This window comes from Zonotrichia albicollis, chromosome 12 (assembly GCF_047830755.1).
Source record: "Zonotrichia albicollis isolate bZonAlb1 chromosome 12, bZonAlb1.hap1, whole genome shotgun sequence".
NCBI classification, from domain to species: domain Eukaryota; kingdom Metazoa; phylum Chordata; class Aves; order Passeriformes; family Passerellidae; genus Zonotrichia; species Zonotrichia albicollis.
Genome location: NC_133830.1, coordinates 17,652,784 through 17,675,812, shown reverse-complemented (window position 1 = coordinate 17,675,812; position 23,029 = coordinate 17,652,784). Strand labels below are relative to the sequence as shown.

At 43.2% G+C, this 23,029-nt stretch overlaps 1 protein-coding gene across 15 annotated transcripts in view; it reads right to left on the bottom strand.

Annotated features, from left to right (window-relative positions):
* Positions 1–23,029, bottom strand: part of ATP2B2 (ATPase plasma membrane Ca2+ transporting 2) — a 404,406-nt gene that overhangs the window by 120,344 nt on the left and 261,033 nt on the right. For all 15 annotated transcript variants that reach the window (XM_074550120.1, XM_074550115.1, XM_074550116.1 and 12 more), the window contains one exon: positions 1,729–1,926. In XM_074550120.1, coding sequence (XP_074406221.1) covers positions 1,729–1,926 — 198 coding nt within the window. The remainder of the gene's footprint in view (positions 1–1,728; positions 1,927–23,029) is intronic.

Genomic DNA, 23,029 nt, shown 5'->3' with positions numbered 1-23,029 from the left:
AAAAAGTCATCTACCAATCAATTAAAGGTACCCTTGGCAGTAATTTATGATATACTAATTTTTAAATTAAAAGGAATTATTTATACAATTGCCCAAAGAAAGATATCCAAAAAAAAGTGTGGAAGACCTTAACAACATGTTCCACAAATTGGATTACAAGATATTCACTAATTTGATTTTTCTTCTTGTGTAAACCAGGGCAAAATCTTTTAGAAAAACAATTTAAAGCAGGGAAAGCAGTGACTGTTGAATAGAATGCTGTGCTGTGGGAAAACACAAACACATTTTCCCAGGCTGTGCTGCTGAGCTTTCCAGCCTCCCTCACAATCTCAGCTGGCTCCTGTCTTTCCATGGGAAAAGAAACATTTTAAATGCAGGATGAAAATAAGAAGAATAACAATTTGAAAAAGAAAGGAACAAGCCTCCCCTTGCCTGATGACACAGCTCCCCTAAAACCTGGAGAAATTATGATTTCAAAATTCTTTTCCTGCAAGATAAAACAAAATAAAATAAAATAGGGCAATCTGCACATTTAGTCTAAGCTAAATCTTAATTTTGTCAAGAATCTCTCATGGTTTATAATGTCCCCAAGGTATTCCACCAGTTAGATGAGGTAATTCCAATAAATAACATTTTCTTCAGTTAAAAAAAAATAAAAACTAAAGCAATGACTCCTTTATCTTTCCATGCCTAAATCGAGCACCTGCTGAATCAATAGCCAAGCTTTCAAAATGCAGTGAGGGAGCAATGAAAGGCTCCCAATGATTTCCAAAGGATGAAAGCAGCCCAGGCAGGAGGCAGGAGCTGTGCATGGCTACGTGCTGATTGTGCTGCTGAATGGCAAGGCAAGGAGGAAGGGGCTGCAAGGAAAAGCAGCCAAAGGAAACTGCAGCAAATGTGAAAAGCATTTCAGGGCTATATTTAGAGGAAGACATTCTTCCTACATTTGCCAAGCTGCTCACGTCATTTCACACAGCATGTTTGATCCAGCTTTAGAAGTCTGGGAGGGAGCAGGAGAGAGAGGGGGGAGGAAAAAAAAATCTGGATCAGCTGCCAGAAATGGAAATCTTGCATTTATGGAGAGGAACAAATATTTTAAGCATGTGAATTCATGAGTGCTTTCCAAAGAGGGTGGGGGGGAAATGGGAAAAAAGGAAGGGGGGCAGGCAGGGTGGTAAAACTTCCTGCAGCCAGAAAGGCTCTGCAGAATATGGGGAATATTTATCAGGAGCAGGACTTTGCTCCAATATTCCCTTTGGAGCCAGGCTCATGAGCCTGAGCTGCACCACTAAAAATACTGAAATGTGTGAATCTCACTGAGTTCAAGCCTTCATCTGGTGTAAACTGGAGATCTGTGCTCCTGCCATGGGATCCAGCAGTTACATAAGCAATTACATACTTCTCATCCATAATACGTGATAAACAACCACAAAGGATGAATCAAGCACCCTCCAAATGCAGGCTCGAAGGTGCAAACTGTATCAAAACCCCTCCAGTTTCACAAGAAAAGTTATGATTTTCCTTTAACTCACGTCATGAGGTTCAGGATTTGCATAAAGAAACGTCAAGATGAAAAGAAAAATATGTCAGGAGCAGATGTAATGGGATCAGGAACAAACCACGTGGAAGTTTCCTGTTAGTGACCTTCTGGAGGCTGGGGATGGAATTGATTTGAGATTTAGGACATGCTTTTCTTAAACTGAGATGACTTGTGTGAAAAGTTTTTACCTTCATTCCCTTCTCCAGGTGGCTGATAAAAGGAAAGCCCCAAAGATATGATGGCTGCAATTTCCAAGATTATAAGAGTCACGTCCTGCAACGCTTCCCAAACTAGCTGTATGAATGTTTTTGGCTTCTTTGGAGGTATAAAATTTTTTCCAAAAATAAGCTTTCTTTTTTCTAGGTCTGCAGCAGTTCCAGCTAATCCTGTAAAGAAAATACAATAAAATCAAATCAGTTCAAATTGCCATGAAATAGAAAATACATCCCTATAAATTACTTCTCAAAGAAAAATTCCAAGCTGTGGCACCTATGGCATATAGACAAATGTAAATATTACACTTCAATTGTGCCTTCATGAGAGGATTTGTCCTGATATTCTGAACAGAATTCTCATGAGCTCCATTTAGTACTAATTCCTGCCAGGTTTCATCATTAAAAAGCCTTTGAATTAAAGGTTTTTATTAATAAGACCTATGTATATAAAATGTACAAGCAATGACTTCTGAAAATAGATCCTAAACACAAAGAAATTATTTTTGGGATGAAGCTGGAATAGCTGACGGAAGCTTTTGGTAATACCTGTAGCAGATCACACAAATCTTTGCTCTGAATGCAAAGGATAAATCAATAAAGCCTCTGTTGTGCTACTTCAAAGCAACCTCTGGCTGCAAATGGACTTCAGCACATCCCTGGAATGAGCAGCATCACGTTTTTGTCACAGGAAAAAGGCAAAGTGACAAGTTAAATATGCACAGAAGGGCAAAAGGAAACAACATGGCTCCATGTATTTTATATGATGCTTCAATTTGAGAGCATTTCAATTTAAGGACACAGGATAACAATGGGTAGTTGTGCTGAGCAATCCACTGGGGTGCTTTTTTACCCTCCTTTTTAATTATATTAAAGGATGCACGTCTGGTGCCTTTCCAGAAAAGCAAAACAAAACAAAGCCAAAAAAAAAAAAAAAAACCCCAAAACTTGCAAGCATCAAGGTAAAATAACTGAGCCCAAATATCCCTGAGCAGCATAAAAAACTGCAAGAATTGTTCAAGGTTTCTGTCAAACAATTCCTGATATCATTGGTTGGATTGGAAAAGACCTTTGGGATCATCAAGTCCAGCTGCTCCCCCAGCACTCCCAATCCCACATATACACATCCCTTAAATTCCCTGAGGACTGGAACATTGGAACATCCCTTAAATTCCCTGAGGACTGGAACATTGGAACAGCCTGTTCCAATGCTGGTCACCCCTTCCAACGGAGAAATGTTTCCTAATATTCAATTTACACCTCCTCTGGTGCACCTGGAGCAGTTTCCTCTTGTCTTACTTAGAGAAGAGACCAACCCAGCTAGAACATTTACAGAACTTTAGGTTTTGAACATGATCAGCAACATATTTATGGTTATTTAGGATTATTTATGGTTATTTAGGATTATTTATGGTTATTTAGGATTATTTATGGCTATATATGGCTATCCATTCTTACATGACACCAGGAAAACACCAAAGATGAGGAACAGAAGGTGGCTGTTAAGGAGGAAATCACCAAACCCATGCCATGAGGATTCCTGAGCTCAGAAGGTTCAGGGCAAATCCGTGCCTTCCCCAAAGCCTGTGGAATACCTCAGGGATGGGAAACCCTGCAAATATCCTCTCCAAGCAGTGAGGGAATGCCAAGAGTCCCCACTCTGTGCCTGGTTCCCCCAGTCCCTCTGGGGTGGTTCCTCCATTTCCTCAGGACGAAAGCGATGCTCCCCTGTCTGGATCTATCCCTGCCTCACTGCAGGCACATCCTGACTCACCTTTCCCTTCAGGTGTCTCCTTACAGCTGCTGGGAGCCTTCTGGCTCTTGGTTAACTCATCAAAGTTTCATTTCCCCCTCAGCTGCTGAGAAACACGAGCCCCTCCTGTGGATCAGGGTTTTTATTAGCTCACCCCGGTTAATTTGCAGGGCCTGTGCTCAGTGACATGGGACAGGTTCCAGCCACCAGCATCCAAACTCCTCTCAGAGCTCCCAAGGCTGGGAAAATCTTTTCCACTGTGCCACAAGAGGTGCTGCCTTTTTGTGAGCCCACAGAAATTTGGGCAAGGCAGGTGAGGGATGAGGCCCTCACAGGGCCCACCCCAGCACACACCAAACAGGGCACTCTGAGCAGCACCAGAGGGCTGCCGAAAGGAAGGATTTACTCTAAAAATCAGAGACTCGTGGGATCACTATGGTTGGAAAAGATCTCCAAGATCACTGAATACAACTTTGAAGGCAATGCTGTCAAGTCCACCACGTCCCCAGGCCCCACATCTGCATGTTTCTGAGTGCTTCCAGGGACGGTGACCCCACCACGTCCCTGGAGAGCCTCTTCCAGTGCTTGACAGCCCTTCCATGGAGAAATTTCTCCTAATATTCAATCTAAACCTCCCCTGGAACACCTCAAGGCCATTTCCCCTTGTGGACCTTGTTCCCTGGGGGCAGAGCCCAACACCCCCAGCTGTCCCCTCCTGTCAGGAGTTGTGCAGAGCCAGAAATCCCCCATGAGCCTCATTTGCTCCAGCCTGAGCCCCTTTCCAGCTCCTCCTCATGGGGCTTGTACCAAAGGCATCCACAGATTGCATCACACCCCCAAAACTCAACCAACTCAACCTCACACGTGAGGGGGAAATTCCATGGGCCCACTGGCAGGGATTCTAAATGCTTGTTTCTAAATGTTTCCAGGGATGGTGACTCCACCACGACCCTGGAGAGCCTCTTCCAGTGCTTGACAGCTCTTCCGTGGAGAAACTTTTCCTAATATTCAATCTAAACCTCCCCTGGAACACCTCGAGGCCATTTCCCCTTGTGGACCTTGTTCCCTGGAGCAGAGCCCAACACCCCCAGCTGTCCCCTCCTGTCAGGAGTTGTGCAGAGCCAGAAATCCCCCATGAGCCTCCTTTTCTCCAGCCTGAGTCCCTTTCCAGCTCTTCCTCATGGAGCTTGTACCAAAGGCATCCACAATTTGCATCACACCCCCTAAACCCAACCATGTGAGAGGGAAATTCCATGGGCACCATTGACAGGGATTTGGGGCAGGAATTTTGATCTGATGCAGCTTCAGGCAGCAACACAAAACTCTGGAAGGAAAAACTCAAAGAAAGGAAGGAGCAGATGTGTGAACAATGCCTTTTTCCACCACAGAACATTGGTGCTCAGTGGTGGGGCAGCTCCAGCATGGCAGGGGTGGCTGGGACAGCACAGGAAAAAGCTGCAGGGATTTCAATAATTCCAACCACAGCTACCAGGATGTGCTGGACTCCTGAGTTTGAAATGATGCCCAGGAGGGCACCCAAAGTACAGCTCCTGTCCCGGGTGTCTGATTTGTGTAAAATACACCTGAGGAGCCTCCAAAGCCAAGGAGAGACTGCAACCTCAAGAGCTGCTCTTCCTCTAGGATAAAATTTGTCCATTTGGATGCCATAAGGCTGAAGAACAGACTGTCTAAAGCATCCATGGCCATCCTTATTTTCCTGACCATCGTCCACATAAAGCTGGAATTCAGATATCAGTCATTCAGACTCTTCCATTTCTGTTAATATTTTCCTTAAGTACCACAAACAAGGATAAATTATACAGATGATTTTATTCTTTTCTCTAAGTCCTGGTGAAATTACTCACCCACTCAGTCTCATCTAAAAACCAGAGTATATTCATCATTAATAATGAAATTTATTTCCTTGTAAATCATTTAGAAATCCTGGAAAATGACATCCAGTGTTCAGTTCAAACCAAAAGGTTTCCCTCCTCTTGTGACCCAGCCATCACTCAGGATCCTGCCCAGCAAAAATTTGTTTTAACTCCCACTGAATGCCAGAAATGAACAAACTCTTCTAGGAGGGAGAGAAAGGAGAAGGAGAAGGAGACAAGGGGAAAAGTGATGAAATTGGATTTCAAGAGTTGTGTAGAGAAAAGGGCCAGCAAAGTGCATGGAAATGACAAAGATGTGGGGAAAGGGGCTGAGCGCTGGGACAAGGCTCTGCAAAACTCCCAAAAATCCTCAGAATGCACAGGAAGGTACAAGAGGGGTCCTCTTTATCTCTCCCAAGTCAGCTGCTCTGCTCAGAAAGGATATTTTGATTATTCCTGGGGGGTTCTGGGTTTGGCCAGGCCAGAGGTGGCTCGTGGTGCCCAGATGGCACACGTGAGGGCAAGAGCACAGGACATCTGCTCCCAGCACCACATGAGCCTGGGGATTCCTTTCCTCCTGCCCCAGGCATGCTGGGTTTTTATCATGTTAAACACACCCACTCCATCTCCTGAATATCATTGTTTTATTCCTCCCTGGAGCCCCGTGACAACAGTGAAAGAGCCTTGCAGATGAAGGCAATTTAAAACATCATTTCTGTCTGAGGATATGAAACATCCAAGGACGTGGAGAGGAACCAATGGGGACTAAAAAACATGAATGGAAATAGGAGCTCAGCAGGACTTCAGATTTCACATATTCCCAGCACAAGCAGCAGCCTCCCATCTTGTGTTCAGGCACAGACTGGCTGGGTTTAGGTTCATTTCTCCACACAAGCATGAATATTTTATTTAAGTGCTTTTCTAGGTCAAAGCTGTGCAGTACAACTTTGCTTGACCTGGGTGTTTAGAACAGATGTGCAGATTCGGGTTAAATTTACATACAGATATTGCACACAGGTTCAGGAAACACTGTGAAAATTTACTGATGCTTCCAGCACTTGAGTAATTTCTTAAGGGTTCATTTTCCAAAAGTTTTCACCAAAATTTGTGGGAGAACGAAAGTGATTGCATAGAAAACTTTTCCTACAATGTCGTGCAGTATATTAAATTAATTTATGATTTAATCTGGCATTGTTGCCTTTTTGGAGGGAGAAAAAGAACTCAGAACTGGAGAAATGCCACTTAATGAATTTTCTCTGTTCCTTATCTACATCTGCCAGTTCCTGCACGTTGAATATAAAGCCATTTTTTCAATTAATGCCTGGAAAATTGTATTTCTCTGACAGTCATCTCCACTGCAACCAAATGGAGCATGACAAACACAGAATGATTCTGATGCTGCAAAAATAGCAAAAGCACAGCACATCTCACACAACAATGAAAAAAACCCACCATAAAACTTTTAAGAGAATGTTTGAAATTGGCTCAAATTAGGAGCTGAAGAATGAAGAATTTACATTTGCATTAATTGAACAAATAAGGCAGTCATTGCTTATTAAATTCCTTCTGAGCTTTTTCTGATGCAGCCAGAAAATAAAATAAAAAAAATCAAATAGCAAAACCTGTAAATAATGGTATTTTTAAAATGAAATGAGAGATTTGTTCAGCATGGAAGGGAAAGGCTTCCAGGGACATTGTGGAAATGAAGGGAGAGAGGAAAGACAACTATTTTGATTAGAGATAATTAAAAATTAGGTATGACACACCTGAGTTCTTCCTTTGAGAACCCATAGTTTTATCTCTGAAGCCAAAATCCCCTTGGCCTCAAACTCTTTTCTCCCACAATGAGCACTCCCACCATCACAGAAATTGAAGAACACCCGAAGAATCCCCTGGACAGTTATTTCATTTTCCTAGCCTGGTTTCACCACTGCATGTATTTCCCATGGAGCTCCCTGCCATTCCTGCTGCCCCACAACAATTCAGGAAATTCTGCCCCAGGCCCACAGAGCTCTTGCAGACTCTCACATCTTCCTGATGAACATTAATTACAAATATCAGCTGGGGTAACAAGGACAATTCAAGTCCCTCACTAAATATTTTTAGTGGGATTTGACTCAGAGCTCTGTTCTGCTTTTCCCTCTCCAACAAGCAAGAAATAGCTTGGCTTTTTTCCTTCCATCTCCTCAGCAGCAATCTAAGCAGCTTCATCTCTGTACCAGTGACTGAAGGAGCTGGAAATGTCACATTTTCAATTCAAATGAAGAGTTTGGAACCAACAGATTCAGTTCCTGAGGTCTGCCTTAGGAAACAGCCCCAGCCCAACTGGGGAAGGCAGGGGGACACTCCCAGTAAACTGTTCTGGTTTGGATAAAATGCTCAGGAAGGTCTGGTTTGTCTTTAAGGTATAAAGATATCATCACTGTGATGTAATCCACCATCAGCCTCTCTTATTTCCCACTGGAAAGTGGGACTGGGGGAAAGAAAACATTACATTCCGTCATTTTCTGTCTATCGCTTCCTAAAAGCCCCAAGACCATTCAGGAATTCTTCATGTGCCTTGTTTATCCAAGGAAAACAGGTCAGGAATTGTTCATGACCCTCATTTATCCAAGGAAAACAAACTCCTGGAAAACCACAAAGCCACAGCTTGCATCAAACTGACACAATAGGATTGGTTTCCAAGTAAAACCTATCTCAAAGATGGGAAACACAAAGGGGAAATATTCACCCCTGGAATGGGTGCCTCCCAGTTTTACCAAGATTTTCCATGCAGTACATTGAAATTCTGGTCAGGTCATATTAAAATAAAGTCAATTGAGAGAATGCTGTCCATCAGTAGGAGAGAGTTTAATGAGAGCATCATCTAATTCCAGCAAGGTGAATTGGAATTTCACTACTGAATGAACCTCAACAAATAATAATTTCCTTCTAATCTCAGGACTACAAAGCTGTCTCTAAGTGTAATGAATCTCATTACCCTTTTTCATTAATATCACTTGAATACTTTTTCTTTATAAAGGTTAAGAAATACATCCAAAAATTAAAAGCCTTTGGCATTACAGTTATCTAAGCACGTGTCCTGTAAGATTTGTGCTGCTGCTGGGACTATTCCTGTGGGCAGAACCTTGCAGGACCCAGACCCCTCTTTAGAGCCCCATTCAGACAGCCAGCAAAGAGAAAAGAGGGCACAGAAACAGAAAATTAATTACCTCCCTCTCCACTTCCTCATTAACCATCCTCCCTCTTCACATCTGACAGCAATGAGTGGCCCAGCCACCCTGTGGTGCCCTCTGAGCCCTGGCACCCCTCAGCACCCCAAATCCAACAACCAGACCCCAAAAACCTCCTAGAAACCTTCCCTCTGACAGGGTGCAATCCAAGCTATCACCTGAGTCACACAAAGTATGCAAATTCCTCTCTAATTCTGTGACCTTTCAAAAATAAAGGAACTGAAGAGTTTAACAATTGTTCTTACAGACTGATTGTCTAATGCAAATGTTAGGAACAGGTACAGAACAACTTGCACTTGTGCCATGAATTGCCATCCCTCAATCTGCAGAAATTCCAGAAAACTTTATCTCAATTGGATGAGGCAGGGAAAGGCTGAGGTTGCTGCCCCAGACAGGTTGGGGGCAGTTCAGGGCAGTGAATCCACATCATCTGGGATTGCTGATTTACATTTACACCAGGCAGGGCTTGTTACTGCCCAGAAGCACTGAATGCTCCATGACATCTCCAATTCCCCATCAGCCATTCAGGGTTTTATTTCTTCCATCATCTTTTAATTCCTTTTAAAAGTCGAATTGCCCTGAAATGAAGCCATTGAGCAGGAACAAACAGTTTACATAAGATGAGTAATAACAGCAGCACCAGAAATGGTTCTTGAGAGTGGCTGAAAACAGCCCCAAAAAAGCCACTCATGTGAAAGACATGCCATGATTTCATAATAATCTAATGACTGGACTTCTGTGCAGCACAGGAACATGAGCCAGGGCTGGGGCAACAGATGAGACATCAAATATTAAAGGCAAGACATGCACTGAAGCAGATGACTCATGGTTTTCAGGCCCAAACAGAGAGCAAGGAGCTTTCTGCAAAGGCTGATAAAGCATTCAGTGAGAGCTCAAGGTCCGGGATGAAGAAAGAGGAGCCAGGATTTTTTGGGTTTTTTTTTAATGTTCTGCTGTTATTGAGAGTGTGGCTGCTGAGAGGGAAGAGAATTATCCCAGCAGAAACCATTCCTTCAGCTCTTACCCCACCTGGTCATCATGAAACCATCCACACATCTCTCACCTCGGTACCTCAGGAAACATTTTTCTTTTGCTTTATCATGATATAATATTGAGTACAATAAAGCCATTAGATTCAGGGCAAGGATTGTAAGAAATACTAATAATCTAGAATAAATACTAGTAACCTAGAATTAATACCCATCATCCCAACTAAATAATAAAAAGCCAATAAAAATCCATTTTTGCAAGACATATTTAAATACCAGAGCAGTAACAGCACAGATCTTCACCCAGCACTAAGAGACAATGAAACTGAAGGTTGTGGAAAGGTTTGGCAGCCAAACCAAACAATCCCAGTGCACTGGGACACCCCACAGGCACTGGATCCTACAGGTTTGTTCACACCACAGACCCTCAGCTTCTGCACAGTGTTGGGGCTTTTAGGAAGGGATAGAGAGAAAATGAGGGAATGTAAGGGTTTCTTTCCCCCACTTTCTAGATACTCAAACCTTGAGAATGATTCTTCAAACATATTTTTTGGTTATTAAAACCAAGCCAGGATTTCCCTCCCACAGAAGGCAACTTTAGGATTTAAAGTGGACCATACAAATGCCCTCTGCACATTTTGTATCACCCACAAAACCCTGACTTCCTACTCAAACACAGATGTGGCACCAGTAAAATGATGCTGACTGAGAGTATACAGGAAACAGAATCAGAAATGTGGAGAATTTTTGATACTATTTCCCAGTATCATTCACAGCACTGAATTATAGCTATATAATTATTCCAGATAATGTGAAATCTTTTTCTTGCTCTTGATATTTAAGTTAAATCAACATCCCTGGGTTGATTTAACTTGAATTGTTGTTCTTGTTGCTCTGTAGGTCAGGCTTGGAAAGCATTAACACATGAATCAGGTCATTGCAAGGAGCACCCATGGAAGTTTAACAGATCCAAGGTGATTGTCAAGAAAACAATCACAGAATGAATGTCTCTGCCTGTCCCCCATCCCACCTCCTTCAGATCCTCCTTGTCACCATCACATTTTCTGGAAAAAATCCCTTTGCCGAGATTCCTTCTCCTGGGAAGGTGAGAAGCCTCAGAGAAAAATGAAAACAATAATTATCTGATTTGCTTCTCCTGTTTTGCTGCTTTGGAATGTGGTTTGGAGATTGTTTACCAACTGGTCATTGTTTGATTGGTTTTGTGTGAATTGTTTTGACTTAATGACCGATCATTGGTAATTTTTACTACTGACCAATCACCATCAGCTGTGTTGGACTCTGGAGAGTCACAGATTTTTCATTGGTATCTTGTAAGCCTTATGTAAGTATCCTTTATGTAAGTATCCTTTCTCTATTCTTCAGTATAGTTTTAGCATAGTATCATTTAATATAATGTAATATAATAAAATAATAAATCAGCCTTCTAAGAACATGGAGTCAGATTCATTTCCTTCCTGGCACAGAGGATCCCAAAAATACCACACCTCCTCACCTAGGAGGACATCAAAAGGGCCTCCATTCCCTGGGCAAATTGTAAAATATTGGGGTGTACATTTAATCCTGAGTGGAAAGTACCTGACATTACAGAACAAATTTCTCTCTTAATTTTACAGATGCCTCTAGAAATCGGAACTATTTGACTCCAGGCAAATTTTGGCCCAAGAGCATTTCCTACTTTCCAAAAGAAACCTGGACTAAAAACAAATACCCAGGGGATGAAAAATGTCATCAACATATAGTTAAACTTTATTTGGAGCATCTTTTTGAGGCTGGCAGCCTGCACAGACAAGAATCTAAACATGCTATGTCCTATCAAGGTCCTACCTACAGTACAGCTGAGGGTTCCATGGAGAGCCTCCTCTGCCCTCTCACACCAGAAGATGCTGTCAGGGTAATTTGGCCTAAATTGCTAAAGACTTCTGAGGATTTTGTGTGCCCACTCAGGGTGGCACTCCTGATAGCCAGAAAACAGCAAAGGAATAAAGGAATCAAAGACATGAGCCTGGGAAAGCATGGCCTAAGTGAGGGAGACATTCTGCAAGGCACATCAGACAGACTTTCAAATCCAGCACGAGGCTCTTATGCAGTATTCTGAGAATCTTTTTTCCAGGAAAGGGAAAGAATCTCTGCTCTTCCATTAAGAATCTTTCCTATTATTATTTGTCACTGCAATCACCACAGTTTCTGTGGCATCCGCAGTTCTGAGGGTCTGGAGCTCAATTTATTTGATGGAATCTATTGAAAAGGTTAAAAGTGACACAGCATAACAACAGATGCTCTGACAACAACAGTGAGGCCAGGCATGTGTAGGGTAGGTAGTTGATTCCTCACAGGGTGCTTTCATCTTTAACATAAAAACACAAAAATAAATTTATATTCTGATGGGACACATCTTGGTGAGGTCAGTAAGGAAGTTGAAATGAAATCTCAAAATCCACTTTGCCCAGGCTGCTTCCTTGGCATGGCTCTTTCCCAGCTGGCTTAGATAAAACAACAAATAAAGCAAACTGCATTTTCCTGAGGTGTTATCTCCACTTGGCAGCTCCTAATGTCCCTGTCAGTGTCACCCAGTGCTCCTGTGAGCAATGTCACCGTGTCACCCACACAGTGCTGGCCTCTCCAGCTCTGCAGGGCTGAGCGTCCCTGCTGTGCACCCAGGGCAGCTAAAAACGAGTGGGAAGGCTGAAGGAAGCACAGTGCTGTGATCATGATGTCACCTGCGAGCAACACTCAGCACTGCTCTGACCCTGCAGTGACAGTGATTTCCCTCTGAACACACTGCCCAGCCTGGGAGGTGATTTGGGAGCATCCAAAGGGAGAAATCCCACAACCCAGGAGCACCTGGCAGCCCTGACAGCACTGCCACTGCTCCCTCTGTGACTCTGTGCCCATCATTTCCCACCCAGCCCATCCTCTCCTGGCACCATGTGTGTGTCTGCTCCCAAATTCCATCCTGTGGCATGGTGGCACTAACCAACACTGAACTTCTCCAGGTTGTGTTCCAGGGCAAATCAAAGATTAAATTAAATTAAAAAGTCAGCCAAGGCCTCCATGGGTTTTTTATGGCCCCAGGAGGGGCCTTGCCCCAGCAGCACCTTGGAGATGCTCAGGTCAAGGCGGGCTCAGCAAATTCAGGCTGAGGGATTCATTGTTCTCAGGTGAATTTATTTTTATTTATTTATTTATTCTAGGATAGCTGTTATTTATTCTGGGATAGCTGTTCCCCAGCACCCACCATGGATTAACTCCTGGGCAGTTCCTCTCTGCATTCAGAGGCCCCTCCCAGGATGAAGCCCAGCTATGAGTGAATGGGCTGAAGTCAAATGAAATGGGTGGCACAACACAAACAGAGGGAATTGCTGGGCAAGGAAAAGCTTTCAAGCCATGAATGGATTAAATGATTTCCCACTGGAGACCTCCTTTCCACTAAAAACCTGAACTTCCCAATGCACAATGAAGGTTAGTTAATTAATTAATAACTGTTAGGCTTATTTGTTAAGCATTAAGAAAATGCAACATTTGTTTGTCCAGTGAAGCTGTCCAAGGATGTATCTTAAGAGGAATTTGGTGCTTCTATATGATAAAATACAATGGTTTGATTTCTGCTGATGTGTCTCACACGAATTCATGAACGTTTGCAATGTGAGCACACTTCTGCCAGAGCTCTGATCAGAACTGCGTCCTCAAATCCTCAATGTGCACTGGCCAAAGCCCACACAGAATGTTCAGCTTCTCAAACCCCAGTGCCAAAAATTAAAATGGAGGCTTCTCACAGGAGACCTCCTTTCCACTAAAAACCTAAACTTCCCAATGTAAAATGAAGGTTAATTAATGACTGTTTGGGTTAATGGAGGGGCACTAAGAATTTTTGTTTACTTAGTGAAGCTGCCAAAGGATGTTTGTTGATGAGAACTTGGTGCTTCTACAACAACACAAAATAATACTTTGTTTTCTGCTGATGTGTCTCACACAAATTTGTAAATATTTGCACACCCTTCAGATCACCCTCTGCCTTTCCTGCAGACTTAAATACAGACTTAGAGGAAGAAGAGAAGTGGAAGAGGCTGTAAAATTCCATGCAAGGATGCCGAGATGAGCTCTGCTCCAGCGACCAGCCCAAAACTGAGCACAGATGTACACTCCAAGCTGGGAGTCACTGGGCACTGATATTTCAGCGAGGCAAACAAGCTCCCTCTTGCCCCATTCTGCAGATTAAATGGAGAAAAGATGCAAGCAGAGCCTCAGGACCTTCATGTCCTGTGGTAATGAGTTCATTCAGACACAAAAGGTGTTCAGGTGTCCCAGAGCAGGGGATTCACCAGGAGCAGCAGTGTTCTAGTTGGGAAGATGGCCCCACTGGAAACAATAGAATTTTATTATTCCAAAGAGCTCTCAGCCTCATTTAAAGCTAATACAAATACCAGGAAAACTGACAATGTTTTCTCCGCTCCTGCTTTAATTTTGAGTGATGAGAAAACAGAAGCTGTGACCAAAGCAATCCCAAGATGTACTCAGGGATAGAGCATTATTTTAATTCCTATACCCCCGTGCAGCAGAGCTCCACCAGGAGCACAACACCCACAGACATCTCCCAATTTAGCACACAAAAAAGCCCAGAAGAATAGATTGTCTCTTCCATGAAGCACAAATTGTCAATCACCTTGATTAGCCCTCCACACAATTAACAGAATCTGAATGCACTAATCACCACTGAACTTCTCCAGGTTGTGTTCCAGGGCAAATCAAAGATTAAATTAAATTACAAAGTCAGCCAAGGGCTCCATTGGTTTTTTATGGCCACCAAACTGGGCCCACCTCAAGTCCTCCTAGACCAAAGCCACGACAAAAACAAAATTGGGAAACACTTTTGGGACAGAAAAGATGGAGTTCCAGCAAACCAAAAAGCCCCTGAGAATCGCTCAGCCACCATAGAATTCCATTTGGGGTGACAAAAGGGGTTGAAGTGTCTCTGTTCAAATCTCTTCACTTTTTTGGTCACAATATCTATGTGTTTGTGTTCTTCCCATTGTGAATGACTTTTCCCTCCATTTTAATTTTCTGCTCTGTGGTTTGAGAAGCTGAACATTCTGTGTGTGCTTTGGCCAGTGCACGTTGAGGATTTGAGGACGCAGTTCTGATCAGAGCTCTGGCAGAAGTGTGCTCACATTGCAAACGTTCATGAATTTGTGTGAGACACATCAGCAGAAATCAAACCATTGTATTTTATCATAGTAGAAGCACCAAATTCCTCTTAAGATACATCCTTGGACAGCTTCACTGGATAAATGTTGCATTTTCTTAATGCTTACCAAATAACCCCAACAGTTATTAATTAATAATTAACCTTCATTATACTTCTTCCACTTCCCTTCTTCCTCTAAGTCTGTATTTAAGTCTGCAGGAAAGGCAGAGGATGAGCAAATATTTACAAATTTGTGTGAGACACATCAGCAAAAAAACAAAGCATTATTTTGTGTTGTAGTAGAAGCACCAAGTTCTCATCAACAACCATCCGTGGACAGCTTCACTGAGTAAACAAATATTGCATTTTCTTAATGCCCACCAATTAACCCCAACAGTTGTTAGTTAATTAACTAACCTTCATTGTGCATTGGGAAGTTCAGGTTTTTAGTGGAAAGGAGGTCTCCAGTGAGAAGTCATTTAATCCATTCAAGGCCTGACAGCTTTTCCTTGCCCAGCAATTCCCTCTGTTTATGTTGTGCCATCCATTTCATTTGACTTCAGCCCATTCACTCATTGCTGGGCTTCATCCTGGGGAGGGGCCTCTGAATGCAGAGAGGAACTGCCCAGAAGGAGTTAATCCATGGTGGGTGCTGGGGAACAGCTATCCCAGAATAAATACATAAATAAAAATAAATTCACCTGAGAACAGGTGAATCCCTCAGCCTGAGCATCTCCAAGGTGCTGCTGGATCCAGGCCCCTCCTCATCCCACAGGACGGAATTTGGGGGCAGATCCACACAATAATTTATGTTTTAACCAACAGAATTTATTGTGTTGAAATAACGCAATAATTTATGTTGTTAAATTAGAAAGAAATTCCTGCAAGTAAAAAGAAACAAAAAAGACCAAGAAGCAAAAACTGATTAAAAAAAAAAGGCAACTAAACCCAAAATTCTTATTATAGCAAAAGGGAGCAGAATTTTAAGCACTTAAGTACTTTTATCATGTAACACAGAGGCATAGATTTAGATAACAACCACTTAAGGAATTAATTACATTCTTTACACCAAAAGAGATGGAAAAATGAAGTTATCCCAGTTATGCACACCCCAAGGAAAGGAACACTTAAAACATTTTCTGAACTTAGCACAGAATTGTTCACTTGTCTCATTAGTAACTTAATTGGAAATTCTATTTCTGATTTTCAGTAGGAGAGTAGGTTTTGGTCTGCTCTGTTCCTTGACTTGTCAGGTTATTTTTTTCTTGTGCAGTTCCTGCCTCTCACAAAATGTTTTGGGGAAAGTCAGTCCAAATTCACAGTCCAAAATCTTATGCAAATTACTACGAGCCAACTGCTGTACAAATATTATGAAACAGAAGTCTCCCCAAGTCCTTTTCAATGGCTGCTGAACACAGCAGGATCAGACACTTTCTATTTTTATTGAAGCTCAGGTTTCCAAGTTGGTAGAATAAAAGGCATTGGAATAAGTCTTTCTGAAATAGCAAAAAAAAAAAAAAAAAAAGATTCTGTGCCTAAGAAAAAATGCTTTGGGAAACTGGCAATCATCCTAAAACCCAAAATGTTCCAGAAACACAGCCTGTGATTCAAAGGCACTTTGTCATCTGTACAGTTTTGCTTATAGCTGCATTGCAGCATTCTCCTCAGGACTGCTCACTGCTCTTGGAGGATAAAATGACCCAAGTGCCTCCTCTGTTCCATCATTACTCATTAATGAAGGGCCTGGGCCTAGAGATTGGCATTGCAGGAGAGGAGGAAGCTTCATTAGCACATCCCTTCAGCGCCACACACCAAACCAACACCAGCCAGGAGGCAAGAAAATCAGGATTCCAGTGGCTGCCTCAGCAGCACTCAGAGGCTGTTAGCAGCGTTCAAATGGCATTGAAAATGCTGCTCTGCTCTGAAATCATCCTGGAGAAAGCAGGAAGTGCAGAGAACCAGCAGGGCTGGGGATGAAGTCATTGCTTTCAGCAGACATCTTGAGCATGCATCTGTTTCCTCCAGGTTATGTAAATGATGAGCAGAGAGGAGCTGAATGCCGAAATACTCAGGGTGCTCCAAGGCTGACTTTGTGTGTCTGTGTGTGTCTTGCCTAATTCCAATATCCCTTTTGTTGAACAAATTTATGTTTTTCTCTGCCTCCCCATGCACCTTCAGTGCCCACTGCTCTTCCCAAAGACCACCTGAAGAGATCTTCCCTCCCTTCTTTTTCCAGGTTCTTCAATTTCCCCTTCATTTTATCTCAGAGAATCTGATAAATAGCAGACAGCTCTTCCTCCTTCCCTCTGAGCTCCCACTGCTCACCCTTTCCTTCTTAATCCCTGCACTCTGTCCTCAGGCACAGCTCTGATTTAACCTTCAACATCTCTTTGGGAGAGTTTTTTGCTTCTTTTTCCCTTTAATCAAGAAGCAGGAACATAAAATAAGCAAAATTTTGGGAGATCAGCACGGAGCAATATCCATACCCTGTCTGCAAAAACAACCATGAGTACCACACACTCAGCAGGCTCATTTCTTCTTCAATGAAGAAGAAAAGTCCTCTCAAGGAAACAAAATATTCCTCACCTTGCGAGACTTTGAGAATCTTAGAAAAAAAAAATCTTCTATTCATTTAATGATTAGGAAAACCGGCAGACAACAGAAAAATTCAGAAGTAATTACGTGAGCCTATTAATAGCAAGTGCCAATAAGTTTCCATTTCTGTGCCCCTCATTAGGAAAATGAACAATTTCTGGAATTGTGGAAACAGGCTTGCAGAACATAAAAAGACTGTAACAGCATTAATCTTTTAGCTTCCTGAGCTTTGTCTGCAGCACAGCCTTTATTTGCAATTAAGCTTAGTGCATATGAAGTTCACTGCCTGCCAGCCCTCAGTGCCTGATCCAGCCTTGGTGGGTAATTCAAGCTCCTTCTCACTGACCTACCAAACTCTGACCTGTTGGACCTGGCTGGTAAAAGTGAGAAGGGATTACAATTTCATTCAGATGGTGATATCTGAGCAATTCATTCAACAAGGGGACCAATTATGTCTGATCCCCTCACCTTTCCCCCTGCTTCTGCACTGGACTGATTTGCCAGGAGAAGGTAATCCTGAGTCAGGGGGAATTTGATCACAGTGACCTGAGATGAAAAGTGCTGGATCTTGAAAATGATCTCAAATCCATCCAGTTTGTTCAGCTGTGATAGAGTGATGCTATGAAAGCAGAGGTTCTTTGCCTGGAGATAAATATCCTCCACACTCTTATTTATTTACATGCAGTGGGGATGATGCGCACGAGGCCATCATGTGCAAAATGATGGGGAAAAAAAACAGGGAATGTTTCACAGTGGTGCTGTGCCCTGACAGAACCAGGGAATGTTTCAGTGGTGCTCTGCTGTGTCAGAACATTAAATTACAAAACATGGCATCCTCTGCCACTGCTTGAAGGCAACAGGTGATTCATTAACTGATGCCAAACCATCAGTCCGGTCCACCTAAAACACTGATCTCTCATGAACACAAAATTAATTAATTAATAACAATGTTCTATAACCAAATCCAGCCACTAATGCCATCAGCATCAAACCAGAATCAACAGAGAGAAAAATCCTCCACAAATGATGCTTGGAAAGTTGTTGGGTGCCTTGGTTCCCTCACCAGAAAGGGCTTTGCTCTGCCCCTAAAAGCACTGGGCACTCGATGCCTCTGACATCCCCATGCACAGAGCTCACCAAACCTCCCCAGTTCAGCCATGGGAGGAAGGATGGCAAAGCCACAGGACCCTGGGGTGCAGCCACAGCCCCCCAAGCCCCAGCAGGGCCCTGTCCCTGCCCCACAGGCTGGCACCCAGAGCTGGCACCCAGCTCCACCACCCAGAAAAGCAATTATACCTGCTGCCAGCAGGGATTTCCAGCTGCAGTGAGGATGCAGATGCCTCCAGGACTAGAATATTTTATCAACACCTAATTTAGAGCCTGATCCACCCCTGAGGGCAGCAGCAGTTTTGCTGCAGAGGGTTCAGAGCCCAGGGATGCTGTCCAGCAGCAACTCTGGCTCCAGAGGTGACCCTTTCCTCCCCAAAAGAGCCACCACACTCTGCACTCCCCAGGGCTGACACCACAGAAACCAGATGCAATTGCCCACTTGTAAAACCTATTGAAAATCTCCTTACACATTCAAAACAAAAGCAATGCCAGCCATTAAGCTCCATGCCTTTTTGGGCAGCTTTTTTCATCCATCCACAGGCAATTTCCAGACAGAATTCTACTGTTAACAAAAATCCTTAAGGATTCCACGTCTCCCTTGGGAATTCCTTATAGTATTCCTTCAGAACATCTCTCTGAGCTCTGGCAGGGCCACACGCTGTCCCCCTGCCCCTGAATGCAGACTGCAGCTGCTGTGCTTTATGTAACCCTGCTTGCTGCAACACCACAGCACCCAAACACAGCATTTCCACACAGAACCACGTCCAAAGATTTGCCTTCTGCTGATTTTGGGTGAGTAGCTCCCTTCCCAGGGCCTCAGCTCCTTCAAGCCATGTTCCTTAAGGCTGGAAAGCCCTGGATGCTGGCTTTATCAAGCTGCTGCCTCCAACACCCTTGGCTTGCCCTTGAAAAGGCTTTCTGCAGCCATGAGTCACTGCTACGGCACAAAACCCAGCCCAGCGCCAGGCAGCTCATCAGGGAGGGACATTGCCGTGAGAGAGGGACAGCAGGGACCTTGCTGGGGCAGGAGAGGGGACACTGAGCGCCCAGATCTGTGCTCTTGTTGTTAAAAACAAGAAAAGAGGCATCACTGCTCAATTTCCCCGGCTCCAAAGGCACTTTCTGCGTTCACAGCTTCATTCAGGAAATAAAATGGCACAGCCAAGCTTGGGCCTTGCAAGCAGCCACTTAAAGGGGGGAAAAGTGCCCAGCAGGAAGGGTTTGAATCATAGAAGTATTGGAAGAAAACAAGAAATGGCAAAGGGGCAGCTGTTTGCAGCCAACTTTGATTTTCAAAGCCCACATCACTGGATGTTTGCCCTTCAGAACAAAACTCCTTTCATACTACATGTATTTCTGGAAACTTCCAGGTATAATTTTCCTAATGGCATAAAATAGAGCCCCAAGTGTTCTGGTGCTGCAACAGAGCGTGAGGATTTTTGTTAACAGCAGAATTCTGTCTGGAAATTGCCTTTGGATGGATGAAACAAGCTGCCCAAAAAGCTGCAATTCCAGGAAGGATAACACAGGATGTTTTCTGGAGCATATTTATTTACCTGAAAACCATGTGTGGTCATTAGGCTGCTTGTTTCCCAATAAATAGGAATAATCTGTGATCTGTGGGATATCAGCTGAGCTTTCCATATTCTCCCCCTCTCCTGTGCCCACTCAGTGCTTACAAATTGTGATGAGACATTACTGCACTCTCTGGCACAGTGGGGATTTGAATTCTGATTGAAGACCAGCAAAACACAAACATATGGAAAAATGAAGCCATTTACATCTCAACTTGGCATATCCCATGCTCTATACAACTAATTATGGATCTCTGAGCTCATTAATTTTCCCTGGAATTCCCATGCAGTGGTGGCAGCAAAGCCAAGAGTGAAATACCCCGTGGCCAGTCCCAAGGCAGCCAGGCAGGATTCCAGATGTATTTCCCAGCAGAGTCACACAACCAGCTGTGCTGACACTGGAGAGGGTGAAAACAGCCCCAACTTGGAGCATCCAAAGTGTTAAAAATAAAAAAAATTAATTTAAAAATCAAAAAAAAAAGCCACCAGTGCTGTCCCAAATGGTGCATCCATGTAATGAAGGAGCAGGGCTGTAAAAATCCCCAAAACCCAAAGGATTTTTCCCCAGCAGTGCAGTGGCAGGCAGAGGCTCACATGTTAATGGCCTGTACAAAAGCCAGTGATGGTCAAAAGGTTGTGTTTATCCTCGTAGCAAGGATTGTTTATCCTCACAGCACACCCTGGGCTTTTACAGCTCCAATGTTTGCATAACATAATGCTCAAGCCATTAACAGCAGAATCCTTCTTGACCCTTACATGCCCAGGTATTGCCAGTGTTTGGCTTCTCATTAATCCCAGGAAGTTTTATTCCTGGAGAAAAGAGGAGAAGCTGATCCAGCATGGATTACACATGGCTTGTGCAATAAATGTCACACCATGGAGCAGGAGTGTTTGCTCTTGCTCAGCTCACACATATCTGTCACATAATCGTGCCTTTATGTAAACAGAGGCAGAGAGAATGTACACAAATAATATCCACAGATATAGGAACCATGTCAGGAATACCACAGGGAAGGGGAGAGCTGGGAATGTGAGCACTGACGAGAAACATGAAACACAAAGCTCTGGTGCAGGCTCAAAAGGTAAAACCCACATGAGTGCATTTAACTTCATTTTCTCGATATGATCTCTTTGCAACAAAGGACCAGACTGATGGAAACCCATCTGCAGAGAGTGGAGCTGCCCTGTGGGGCTCACACTGGTTGAAATCAGCTTTTCCTGAGCCCTGAGATTCCCTGGCTCCCTGTCAGCACAGGAATTTCATGGAGGAATCCAAGGCAGGCTATTCCAAATGAACAGGCACACGCAAGGAGTGGGGTTTTGAAAATTCTCCTTTCCAACATGCAACACAAAATTAGGGATGAGTAAAGACACGGTTTTCACGGCCATGGATCCAGTGTCACTTCTGTTGTGGACAGAAAGGATTTCAGAAAATTAAATGTATTCCAACTTGCAGCCGCTTCTAAAATTACACACACTTGAAAGATCACATTAAAGGTCCTTTTTTTTAGATCTCCTCATGCCATAAATCTCCAGATCTGGAAAAAAACATCAGACCTCCAGGAATAAGTGCAAAAGAATTATCTCTTAACAGTGTCAGAAAATAAATAACCACTGACTTGTGGATCTGAAGCTGAGAAAACAACAGGCATGGAGACAGGGATTTAAGCAATTGTGGGAGGATTTTAAATGTTGTAGGGGGCTTGTATTCATTTCAGTCTTGTTGTAAATCTTATTGCAGTGATAATGAAGATTTCTAATGACTCCAATGTTTCACTGATTGCTCCTGGGCACAGCTCACAATCACTTTTATGGCAAGAAACAAAATGTTGCAGAAGCAACATTATTTTTTCCCTTGAAAAAACCACAAATAACCTGGTCTGACAATAATTTTCTTTTATCATCAGCAAACTAACAAAATGCAGCAATCTCAAGCACTCTTGGCAGTTTGCAGCATAGAAAAAACCACCAGAAAATACCAGGGGGACACTTTAGATTTAGATTTCACACTGTCACACACAGAAGTCACAACCTGATCTCAGGCACAGGAAAGCAAACAGGCTCCTCTCACTGATGCTCCCCAATTGTTTGGGTTTTTACCCCCTCAGCTATTTTCAAATGTCCTGTTCCTGCCCGAAGGGACACAGGAAAGATGGAGAGGGAGTTTTTACAAGAGCCTGGAGTTACAGGACAGGGGGAATGGCTTCACAGAGCGGGTTTAGATGGGAAATTGGGGAGGAATTCTCCCCAATGTGAGGATGCTGAGGCCCTGGCACAGCACAGAGCAGCTGGGGCTGCCCCTGCATCCCTGGCAGTGCCCAAGGCCAGGCTGGACAGAGCCTGGAACAACCTGGGATAATGGAAAATGTCCCTGCCATGGATGGAGGTGGCACTGGACAGCTTTGAGCTCTCTCCCAACCCAAGCCATTCTGGAATGCCATAAACATCTTTCTTTTTAGTTAACTATTAAATCCTACTGTTTCAATTCTCAATTTCTAACAGAGCAATTCATCTTCAAATATGATCTTGAAGTTAACTTCAATTGAGCTTCAAGTATGGTCTGCTCTGCAGCCAGGAATTTTCAGTGCTGCTTCAATTACAGACTCCAATAAAAACAACTTTGGAAAACACAAGTTGCACTTACAAGTTCCCAAACTGTCCTGCATGACTAAGCTGATTTCTAAATAATGACCATTCACTCTTTTTTAAATAAAAGTAATTACAGGGTTGGATAAAAATATTTTTATAGGCAAGGCAAAAAGCTGCAACTGACAAGTAAATTATTCATCTATTCTAATTGCACTGCCTGCAAAAATTGGCTGAAAAAATTAAAATAATAAAATGGTTTCTAACAAAAAACCCTGAGAAGTACTTAGAAGTTAAAAGAGTTGTGGTGTAAAGTTCACTTCTGATCTTTTTTACCACTCAGTTTTGGTCCCAATGCCT